General features: G+C 37.5%; 2 protein-coding genes across 8 annotated transcripts in view; one reads left to right on the top strand and one right to left on the bottom strand.

The window, feature by feature from the left end:
• Nf1 (neurofibromin 1) overlaps nt 1-12,472 on the top strand; it is a 246,953-nt gene that overhangs the window by 150,878 nt on the left and 83,603 nt on the right. The window contains exon 37 of one of the 7 annotated variants that reach the window (XM_038324995.1): nt 720-1,385. The exons of the other annotated variants lie outside the window; for them this stretch is intronic. Within the exon in view, the coding sequence (XP_038180923.1) occupies nt 720-825 (106 nt within the window). The 3' untranslated portion in view covers nt 826-1,385. Of the gene's footprint in view, nt 1-719; nt 1,386-12,472 lie in introns of those variants that run through there. 7 annotated transcript variants of the gene reach the window in all.
• On the bottom strand, nt 8,665-9,987 carry Omg (oligodendrocyte myelin glycoprotein). Its single transcript, XM_038328876.1, has one exon. It carries the CDS (start codon nt 9,985-9,987, stop codon nt 8,665-8,667), a length of 1,323 nt encoding a protein of 440 aa, XP_038184804.1.

Below are 12,472 nucleotides of genomic sequence, written 5' to 3'. Positions count from 1 at the left end.
TATGGCCGTGTGCCAGACACTCATACTTCACAATATCTCAGATGTGTTAGTGGTCACAGAGGCTTTGGTTGGCAAATGATAGCTTTCCTAGTGGTTATTGTGGTATATGGCTTCTTTGTTTTTCCTTACTGATGATTTGGTGTTTCCCCTTCTCTCTACTTGATGAAAAGCCATTAAATCTGAGCTTATTTTTTGTTGAGGCAAGCATTTGGTAGTCATTCAAACTCCTTCGGCTATGGCAGTGTCCATTGTGTTTGAACTGTGACTATGGACAACAAGATAATGCAGAATAAAAAATTGTACTTCCTGATGCGATTAGCCTGATGGCCTGAGTTCAGATCCTCAGAACCCACATAAAAGCAGTGGCGTACATAAACAGCTGTACTCCCCAGCACTGCTGGGAGATGGAAGGGGGAAACCAGTTAGACTAGATGTGCAGCACAGCAGTAGACAGCAGGAAAAACCCTAACTCAAACATGGTCGAACCAGGACCAGCAGCTGAGGTTATCTGACCTCTCTACAGCTGCACGTGCACGCGCGCACGCACACACACACACACAGACACACACACGTACGTTTTAAATTAAATCATATTTTCTATGAGATAAACAACAAATCAGCTATTTGAAGTAATAACTATGAAGAGAAGATTATGTGCCATTATGGGTTCAATCATTTCTCTTTCTGAGCTCATTAATGACCTCACATTTCTTCCACAGGTTTAAATCTGGGAAGATGGCTCAGCAGTTACCAACACTGGCTACTGTTACAAAAGATCTAGGTTCAATTCTCAGCACCTACATGACAGCTCTCAATTGTCTGTAACTCCCATTCCAAGGAATCTAATGCCTTCTTCTGGCTCACTGAGTACCCGGCATACATAGTAAACAAAAATACATACAGGCGAAACATTCATAAATATAAAACAGAATAAAATTACTGAAGGCTGGTGTAGCTTCCCCAAAGTGATTAATGCATTTTAGCCATGCCTTGACCAGAAATTGATGTTGTTTTTTATTACTCTTCACCTTGTTTTTTGAAACAAGTATTTTTCTCTGGCCCTGGAGCTTACTGGTTTGGCTGAACTAACTGACCAGACAAACCCCCAGGATCCTCCTGTCTCCTTCCTAGTGCTGGAAGTACAGCATACTGCTACACCTAGTTTCTTATGTCCCTGGATCCAAATTCAGGTCTTTGTGCTTGCTCAGAAAGCACTTTACTGAGTGAACCATCTCCCCAGACCCTAACCCAGTCCTTAAAACACCCTTGTAGAATTTATATGCTTTCAGCTACTTTAAACAGATCACTATCAGTTAACAGGATAGCAGGCTTTAAATGACAAAGTTTACTCCTGTTCTTTCATTAAACTACAATTTTGCTGGTTTTGTTATGTGTGCATGTTGATTTCTGTGCTTTGTGAGTAGCCTCAACAAATTCAGAATCTCAAGCCAGGAATTCTGATGAAGAAAATCGGCATTTTTTTAAATCTAGTATTTCCCTCCTAGTTCTTCTGTAACACATTTTAATGAATGAAAGACAGTTGAACTAAAATGGCTTTTCTTAAAAGTTGAGTTTCTTAAAGACCTCACTTTGCTCTACAGTTTTCAGTGTGTGAAACAAATGAATTTGCTTAACACATTAATACACTGAGGTGACAGTAGGTTTCATTCCCTGGTTGACTTCATTTGAGCAGTTCACTCTACTAAAATTGTTCAGGAATTGTCAGAATTAATAATAATTAGCACCTATCTAGAATTGGTTCACATAAAACTCTACAGTGCCTTGAACTAATTTTTTGCATGGCAAGTAGTACCCTAACCAGAGCCGTCATTCTGATTTTATTTCTCCCCTGAGATGAGTGGTCTTGGTAAGTTGCCCAGGCTGACTTTGAACTTGTAATCCTTTTAAGTAGTAAATACTATAAGTTTATTCTACTACACTTGACTTCCTTCACAGGACTTTGCTTTGACCTAAATGGAAGAACCATAGATTCTAGAGTAGACTTGGCTTGTCGTAAGTAGGCCATCTTTAGTGCATTGGTCACATCTTTGATCTGTTCTTCTTGTTAGGTAGGAATTCAGATAAAGATAGTTAATAAAAGAAACTTGAAAGAAATAACATCAAAACTGAAATACAAAAGATGACTAGGGTTGCCAAAATAAGAAGAGGGGTATATGGCATCCATGAAAGCCTGGTGGCCAAAGAGAGCATGTGAATGGAGAGGCATGTTGGTTTACTTGATTGACATGAGGCTATATGAGGATGCTGAGTTTTGGTTCATAGCTGAGTTACTCTCCAAACGAATCTTGCCATTGTGTGACTGTGGCTATTGTATTGTCTTCCCTAGTACTGATTTTATTCCATAAGCTTTTTAAATTGTTATTTTAAAGATTATAAGATATCACATATTTTTATCGTCTTTCTCAGTTATATGGCTGGCCATATTCTCATATTTATTATCTTATTTTCTGTGTTATAAACATTCTGTTTTTGTCCTTTACCCTGTACTGGAAATTTTTTTATAGTCACAGTCTCCTTTAGTATTCTATTTTAATATTTTCATCAGGTTTGATGTTCTAGAATAAGGAATTCAGGTTTATATTGACAAATTTATTGACAATTTCTTTTTAGTTCACTTTGTGGCATGTATCACATGAATTTAATGTTAAAGTGAAGTATCTATCTATTTTCTTATATTTTTATATTTTATGTATATGAATGTTTGCCTGCGTTTATGTATGTGTACTACATGTGTACTTGGTGCCCAAGGAGGTCTTTAGAGGGCATCAGATCCCTTATAACTCCAGTTATGGGTGGTTGTGAGCTACCTTTAGGTGCTGGGAATCAAACTTGGGTTGTTGGTGAGAGCAACATGAGCTCTTAACCACTGATCTGTCTCTCCAGTCTGTGTCTTCTAATTTCCCTGCACTGTTCATTGAATCTTTCCTTATCCTTTTGAGCGCTCATTCTTTTTTATCCCAAAGTTAACAAATGTTTAATTAATGGTGTGTACTAGGCACTATTTTAAGCACTGTGTGTCACCATTTTTCATTTTTATAACTCTACCATGAGGCATAGAGCTGATTTTCTAATATTGCACAACTAATAAAAGGTTTTGTTGGGTGGGCATGGTGGTGTATGCTTGAAATCCTAGCACTTAGAAAACTGAGGCAGGAAGATTGGGAGTCTGAGACCAGCCTGGGCTACGTAATGAGACCCTGTCTTAAAATGCATATACACAGGCCAGCAAGATGGCTCTGTGGGTAAAGGTGCTCACTCCAATCCTGATAACCAAAACCCACACAATGGAAGGAGAGAACTGGCTTCAAAAAGTAATCCTCTGACCTCCACATATACACACTCTGTGATTCTGTCTTTGTCTGTCTGCCTGCCTGCCTGCCTGCCTGCCTGCCTGCCTGCCTGCCTGCCTGCCTGCCTGCCTGCCTGCCTTTCTCTTTCTCTTTCTCTCAATAAATAAATGTTAGAAATATTTTAGGAGCACACATGCCAGAACACACATACAGAAAAAGTTTGCCATGTGTGGAATTCCTTCTTATGTACTTTGTGCAGTAATAGTACTTTATCATTTCTGTATTTTTGGCTGTCTTCGTGTGCATCTGTTGGTGAGTTATGTGCCTGTGTACACATGTACTAGAACTGAGACTTAAGCCCAAGGCCTCTTGAGCACATGCCCCGCTATAAGATAGACCCCAGGCCCTTCCTTTCAACTATTACACTCCTACCCTCCTGTCTTACTATGATTGGTACAAAGATATGTCTACTATTGCTTCTGGATTTAGGAGTAAGTTTTATACCTGTTTATTTTTCCAAGTGACCCCAAGTATTTTATGTCCTATTTAAAAAAGATTCTCATTGAAGTGCTTGTCAGAAAGTGCTTAATTCTTAAATTATACTGTCAATAACTGCAACTTTATGGTAACTAGTCAAGATGTGTCTCTTGTATGTAGCCTTTGGTATGTTGACGATACCAGCTAAATGAGGTTGAGTGAATGAATAAATTGGTATGCCTGAACTTATTACCCCACGTTATTGTTTTCTATAATCACCCATTTGGTCCTCCAAATTCTATGTGTATGTTATTTTTTTGTCATTATAGTTTGTTCCTATAATTTTCTAATTATTTTGACCAACATGTGAAAAAATCATTTGTGTCCATATTTATTTTGTAGTTAAAGTTGTTTCTCAAAATGTCGACAAGGTATGTTTTCAGTAAGCAATTATTTCATCTGTGAAGACTAAGAATTTAGTTTCTTATTTTCTTAGTTATCTGTTTGTGTTTTGTTCTACAGTATCCCAAATGACGGGATTTTTAAAATCTAAGTATATTGATTTTTATCTTCTCCCTTTTTCCCACTTTATTATTTTAAAGAAAATTTGTTAGATTTTTGTGTATGACTGTCTTGCCTTCAGGTATGTATGTGTACCACACATGTGTCTGGTGCCCACATTGTTCAGAAGAGTGTATCAGATCCCCTGGAACTATAGTTATGAATGGTTATGAACCACTGTGTTGGTTCTGGAATCTAAACCTAGCCCCTCTGCAAGAGCAACAAGTGCTCTTAACCTTTGGGCCATCTCTCCAGCATCTGGTGTTTGCATACATGTGTGCTTGTGTGTGTACATGTGTGCCTCAGTACATATGTGGAGGTCGAAGGACAACTGGTTGAAATTGGTTCTCTCCTTCTACCCTTGCGTGGATTCCAGGGATCAAACTTAGGTCTCTAGGCTTGTACACTAAGCCTTTTACCCATTGAATCCATTCTCTCTAGCCCCAAGCATTGTTTTACAAGTTGGCTAATATTGAACATCACTCGCTCTTTGTTGTTGTCTTTGTTGTCTGAGATTTGCAGTTGCTTATCCTTTTCAGGGGGCTTTCATGATACTCCAGGCCTGTGTCGTTTTTAACCAAATGGGTGTCTGTACAGCATAGCTAACGTCAAATAAATTTTTTTTCTCCACTTAAAAATGAAACCAAACAAACAAAAATGTTTTTCACCAACATAATGTAACCTGGTGCTTTACTATTTGTGGATATCATTCCTTAACTAGTTCTGTTTGTTTGTTTAGAGACAGGGTCTCTAGATAGCCCTGTCTGTTCTGGAACTCGCTATGTAGACCAGGCTGGCCTCGGACTGACTGGGATCCACCTGCTTCCACCTTCCAGATGCTGGTATTAAAGGCAGGTTCTGTCACACCGGGCTTTTAATTTTTTTTTAATACATATTTTCTAAAGTATAAACAATGAATGATTTTAGGTGTCTACTCTTTCTTTTGTATCCTTTAAAGGAATCTGTTGTTGATTCATGGCATCATTTAATAACACATGAATGATCAAGACTCTGAAAGCTTTGTGTGAATTATGTCATTTAATTCTCAGGAGAAAAAAAGCAACACTATTCTTGCTAACCCATTTCACAGATGAAGAGAATGAGCTAGAACAGTAGAAAGTGTTTTGTTGGTTGTACTACTGACAGAAGTGAGTTACTTACAAAATAGAACAAAGCCTCGGGTTTGTGTGTGTGTGTGTGTGTGTGTAGAACAGATACTCTTGGACTTGGGACAGACTTACATCTCAGTAAAAATCTTTGTAAGTTGATGATATCATAAATTGAAAATGTGTTTAATATACTTAATTTATATATTCCTAGAACTCTTGAATAATTTTATAATTGTCCAAGTCATTTAACAAAAAACTGATAAGTGTTCATACATACTGACATATACCTCCATATATTTATCCACTTGAGCTCTAGAAAGACTCAAGGAACACATCCCAAAATATTTGGGGGGGGGTAATAATACAATAGCATTGGGGAATTAGCCCTTTTTGAACCCTCTTTGATAAATAATGATACAAATATAATTTCCTTAGAGGGGAAGTATTATCTAATTACTTTAAGACTAGGTAATACTTCTTTCTAAAACAAAGTGTAGTTGACAGATATTGTACTTGTAAATTTACCAAGTTTCTCCTCTGCATTTTGCAGACATATCTGTCAGTCAGGATGGTATTATCTGTGGTTGCTGCTAATCCATAGTTAGTCTTTCTTGTTGTCCCCACTCTTGTTGTCCCCTTTCTTGTTGTCCCAACTTTTATCATCCATAATGTAAAAGTTAGTACCAAAGAATCTGGTCTGTCAAACAGACGCAGCAACAACTCAAACCATGTGCATTGTAGAGTAGGCAGTGTCTAAGCAGTCAGCATCTGTCAGGGGTAGTGAAGATACTAGATCATTTTGGAAGGGAAAATGGACAGCATGCCCATTTGAAGACATAATGCAGTTTAAAATCATTTTAGGGGCTTTTCTTCATGGTGAGATTACTTAATATAGTGAGACAAGTTTATAGAGGCAGAAAAATATTCAGAAGCCACTGTAGAGACAATATAAAGAAAGATTTTTATTGAACTATACCTGTAATTTTCCATAAACTTAATCCTTCTTTAAAAAAAAAGAAAAAGAAGTTTTAGGACAGGCATAGTGGTGCTTGCCTTTAATCCCAGCACTTGGAAGCAGAGGCAGGTAGATCTCTGGGAATTGGAGGCCAGCCTGGTCTACATGAGGAGTTCCAAGCTGGCCAGTGTTACATAGTGAGACCCTGTCTCAACATAACAATGAAAAAGGGCTTGAAGAAGTGTTCGATACTGTTGTTAACTTTCCTTTCTGAATGAATTTGTTCTTATGTGGCTGAGGAGATGGCTCATTGGGTAAGAATCCGTGCTCTTCAGTGAAGCATTAGGACTGGAGTTGGAGTCACCAGCACCCATTGAAAAATATCAGACATGGCTGCATGTGCCTGTAACCTCTAGCATTGCAGTTGGGGTGGGAACAGACAATTCACTGAGAGCTAACTTGCCACCCAGCCTCGCCAAAATGGCAAGCTTTTTGTTGTTGTTGTTGTTGTTTGTTTTTGTTTTGTGCTTTTTTTTTTCAAGACAGGGTTTCTCTGTAGCTTTGGAGCCTGTCCTGGAAGTAGCTCTTGTAGCCCAGGCTGGCCTCAAACTCACAGAGATCCACCTGCCTCTGCCTCCCGAGTGCTGGGATTAAAGGCATGCACCACCACTGCCTGGCTGGCAAACGTCTGTTCAGTGAGAAACCACATCTCAAGCCAGAAAACCAAAAAGCAATGGAGGAAGAGGAAGACAGCTGATTCATCCACTCTTACATGCAGACAGCCACACATACACACAGGGCAGGGATCTCACATGTAGACAGCCACACATACACACAGGGCAGGGATCTCACATGTAGACAGCCACACATACACACAGGGCGGGACAGGGCAGGAGGCGGCTGTGGTCTTAATCCAGAAAAGAAGACTATCTGGATTTTTAATTTTTTTTTTTAGGAAAAAGCATAACAAGTTTTGTACTTTACCCAAATTTAGAAATGCTCTGGGTGTGTTATTTTACATTTTAATTTAGCCTGTACTGAGGCTTTTTCTGTTGATTTTCAGCTATTTCTTACATTGTTGCTAATTCATTAAGTAAAGTTCTTACGTATTTTGTTGAAAATTCTCACTATTTTATTCTAGCTGGAGTCCAGTGAAGTTGATGTGGAGTATCAAATCTGTCCCCTGCCCAGCCTTGTTAGTCCACTTTATTAGATAATTACCTAATAATTCCTTTGTGACACCAAAGGAATCCCATTCCTTCCTTTCTTCCTTCCCTCCATCCCACAGGCTCCCTCAGAATGACCCAAGCTGTTGTTAGACTCCATGGTTTGAGCCACAAACTAATCTTACTTTAAATTTGTTAGATCAGATTGTTATAATTTCTGATTTTATAAAAGATATATCTATAAAATATTTATAAAATATAAATTTCTCCTATAGTTGTAAAATTTAACTGTAAACATTTAATTTTGATCTATTAAATATCCATGAAAACTCTTTAATAAATTCTTAAACTAAAACTTTTTATTCTTTTGTTTTTAATTCTTTTCTTACATGCAAAACAAAGTTAAATTTTCCTTGTTAAAATGCAAAGCCAAGTGTCTCCTAGCCTGTCCATTATACAACTGTAAAGTAGCCAAGACTTCCTCAGAAGCAGAACATCATTTAGATTTAAAACAAACAACTCTAGCTTGTGTAAAATAATGATGTATGTAACCATTTACAGAGTGGCAACCATGGTTTTACTCTAGTAGTAAAATCCTTGAGTGCCCCACATTTCATGCATCTTAAAGCCCTATCAGGATTCTCTAAAGCAGAAATTGTTAGTTCATCTCGATTCTACTAAATAGATTATTATGATAATGTCTAGAAAGCCAAGCGACACAGTTAGAGCATAGACCTTTTATTTTTTTCTCAGACATTAACAGTGTAAACATACATAAAATACATATTAAAGTTTAGATGCTTTTTGCATTTTGTGCAATAAGTTGAAGCCTTAAAAAGGAAACATTTCATTAAAAAAAAGTCATTAGTTTTACTTAAGACAGTAAAATAGCAGCAAGTACCAAGACATTGTGCACTTCTTTTAATTAAGACAAGTTACTTCATTTACATCAAAGTCAGAAATACAAGACTGGCTTTCTTGAATACATAATATAGCTTGAATCACTGGTTAGATAGGGGCATATTTCCCCAGCTATACATCAGGGAGGAAGGCTTTTCTTAGTTTCAGAAACTGCAGACCCTTACTTAACTAGCCAGCATGACCACAGCGCTGAGCATAAAGAGAAGTGAAGCATTTACTTTCCAAGCACTAGCCACAGAAGGGAGTTGAGTCTTTACATTTGCAGTGGTTTCTTCCCTCCGGAGGTTGAGGGTTGTGCTTTGTTGAGGCATTTCAGAGAAGTTATTTGGCATGCCACTGGTAATACTTAGGGTCATGGGTGTTGGGGATGATTTTGCTCCACTAGGGATGCTCGTGTTTGAAATCACTCCATCTTGGAGGTGAATAGTTAGAGTTGCAGCTGCTGCCTCATGTGAATCGGTCATTTCTGTGGATGTGTCTTCTGGATAGGGCACCAAAGCCTTATCAGTGCTAGTAAAAGTGGTACCTCTGCTTAGTGTGACACCAAATGTTGTTTCCTTTCCTCGGTATTGTTTGGGTGTTTTGGTCACTTTGGGCTGAGTTACCACACTCAGAGAGTTAATGGAGTCCACTGTTTGCATCCCACTGATAGTAAATAGGCTTGAGGTAAATCCAGGAGCTGTGGGAGATATTCTCTGTTCCTTCAGAGAAGACACTTGGTCAGAACAAGGAGTCCCTAGCACATGGGCTTTTGTTTCCATCACCCACTGCAGTAAGTAAGTGATGTTTTGTTTATGGTCACATGACCACCTGTTATTATGAAGTGTTATCTCTTGCAGCTGCACAAGTTGGTCAAAAGACTGATCTGGAATGAATGTGAACTTATTGTTGTGTAGGTAAAGATGGGTGAGATTTGTCAGGGTCATTAATGTCCCTGGGAGAATTTGTGTCAGTGAATTATTAGACAGGTCGACAATATGTAGTCTGGAGGGCATGTTGGTTGGAACTGTCCAAAGTTTGTTACTGCTGAGGTTGAGAACCTCAAGACTTCTCAAGGTATTTTTAATGAGAACAACTTTTTCCAACATATTCTTAGAAACATCCAGATATTTAAGGTTCCACTGATAAGCAGTATCAGATTTGTCAAGAAGTTTAATATTGTTGTTAGCAGCAGACATGTTCCAGAGAGACCGAGGTAACTGAGCAGGCAGACTTTCAAGCCTGTTGTTTGAAATATCCAGGGTCCTCAGATTGGTATATTTGGTTAACTGGTTATGTAGATCAGTAAAGTGATTATAAGACAAATTTAAATGTATAATGTTCTCTTGGAGTCCAGGTGGTAATGTAGTCAAGTTTCTGCCCGAACAGTCCACATGCCTGTGCCTCTCTGTGCATATACATTGGAGAGGACAAATGCATAAAATGCCAGGCGTAAGAAACAGAAGGACAAACAGGCAGGAAGACATTTTCAGTATCTGATATTCCATCAAAGCCTGAAAACAAACAGATACATCCTTCTTTTAATATGCAAATACACTTTCAGCATCTGCATGGGTCAGTTAGCATTCGGCAAAATTTTCAATAAACCTCCTTGTTGTTGAGTCCTTTTATAATTGTTCCAGTGATTAAACTAACAAAGCTGCCCTTCATTTATAGTCCAAATGCCTAATCCTTCAACTGGGGCTATGTGGTAGTTGGGGGTTGGGGGGATTGAGGGCCAGAGAGACAGAGAGAAAAAAGAGACAGGCAGAGAGACAGAGACAGAGACAGACAGAGAGAGGAGAGAGAGAGAGAGAGGCTCTCCTGTGTTTTCTTTCTTATTTTTACCCTTTCCCGTGTTTGTTCTGAATTATCTTCTCAAAGCCTTAATAGGGACAGAATGGCATTGTCTACAAATGAGGAGCTTCATAGTCTTAGGCTGTTACTATTTTTGATAATATGTTTTCTTATTCGGAAAAAAAAATGGCTGTCGTGTCTGTTTTTCTTAAATCTCTGCAGTATTGTAAGATAATATGTGTACAGTTTGAGATGTTAAAGCAGTTATATTAAAACAATATTTTGAAATTTTATCTTTTTATAGATAACTACATCCTGGTAAAATGTTTTAATGAACTTGGAAAAATCAAGACTGAGAACATACCTTTAAACCTCATATTTTGTAAAGTGATGTTTTTTCCGGTATATTTCAGTACCAATTCTAAAGGAAAAACAATATCTATCTATCTATCTATCTATCTATCTATCTATCTATCTATCTATCTATCTATCTATCTATATTTACAAAGTGAGTGGATTTTAAAAAGAAAACCTCAACTATTACTGCAGCAGATTTTGGTGCATGCACTTGTTATTGAATATATTCAGTCCTAACATTGGCTTAAAGGAAAAAAACAAAAATGAAAAGGCAAGGAAAAATCCAAAGTCGGTCTTTTACCAATTTAAGTAGCTGCTTACCATAATGTCGTCTTCAACATCAGCATCTCATTTTCTCCGGGAAACTTGAGGCTTAAAGGTCGTCTTGTTCTGGAGAGTCAGAAGGGTTTCTGTCTGTGGGCTGTGCTTGCCTGCTCAGCTGCATTGTGTTGCTGTGAGCTGAAGCTCTGCAACCACCTGATCAGTACCACATAGGAGGACTGCAGAGCTGTCATTGGTGCTGACTCAAATTTATTGCAAGAGGTGCATACGCAACGAAATGAACATTTTTTTTTTAAATTTACAGATCCGAGAATCTCTTACATAGCTCTGATTTCCTACTGGATGGAATACTTAATGAAAAAGGGGTTGTCGTTTCAATGTTAAATACAGCATTTACTTCTTTCTGTATATTTCTCTGAGCTTGTGTTGCACATTTAACATTTCCTTGCTGTAATTCTGGTTAAAGCCTCTACATTCTTTTTATGTGTGGAAATACTGAAAACGGACTTAACCTTTTGTTGTGAATTGATTTCTGGGATACTAATTGAACTAATCTATGCATTTTTATGTTCTTTTCAAAAATTGTTCAGTTGTCATGTAACCATTTTATATGTCATGATAAAAAATCTTGATTTTTATGTCTTCCTCCATCATTGTTATTATTATATTTAATTAGCTTTTCAAATTTATCAGGCACTTACATGTTTCATCTTACCTTTTAGGAAGTACAGGAATTCTTCAATATGATTATTTTGTTTTTAAATCCCTTATTCAAAAGATCATTTGACTAATGCTACCCACAGGTCAGTTACATTGTCCCCACACTTCTTGCTCTCCCACCCTTTCCTTAGTGCCAGTGATCAAGTCCAAGATAAGCTACATTTAAAATGAGGATGCTAGACTTTAAAAAAAAAAAACAAACAAACAGAAAACAGAACAAAATAGGGTGATCTCCCTGTATATCCCTGGCTGGCCTGGAACTCAATTTGTAGACCAGGCTAACCTGGAACTCACAGAGATCTGTCTGACTCTGCCTCTGAGTACTAGAATTAGAGATGTGCACCACCTTACCTGGCAGATAGTAGATTTTTTCCCCTCCCCAATACTTGACTTTTAGTTATCAGTCCAAATGGTTAATAATTGTTCATATTTTATATATTTGAATAGGATGGAGGTTTATTTGTTGTTTTTCCCACAATACTTACTCTGGATTTTATGGATAGAGTATTACATTCTACAGAGGTATTGTTGGGACTGTATAAAAAGACCATTAATTTTATTTATTTTTGACTAACAGTATCAAAGCTGGAGAGGCAGCACAGACCTGTAATATCAGCACTCAGGAGGTAGAGGCAGGCAGATAGAAATTCAAGACCAGCCTAGAGTAGATGAGACCCTGTCTCAAAATATAAAATAAAATTAATACTTTTGAATTATTTACTTGGTGATTCATATTTATATTTTATTTTTCCCAGAAAGTTATAGGTTTAAAAATATACCCAACAATATTTATAAAAGATAAAACCATAGTCGAGAATTTTGTAAAATATAATTAGA

Source organism: Arvicola amphibius, chromosome 4 (genome assembly GCF_903992535.2).
Source record: "Arvicola amphibius chromosome 4, mArvAmp1.2, whole genome shotgun sequence".
In the NCBI taxonomy this organism is placed as follows: domain Eukaryota; kingdom Metazoa; phylum Chordata; class Mammalia; order Rodentia; family Cricetidae; genus Arvicola; species Arvicola amphibius.
The sequence above is the reverse complement of the archived record's forward strand: the minus strand, read 5'-3'. Positions and strand labels throughout refer to the sequence as shown.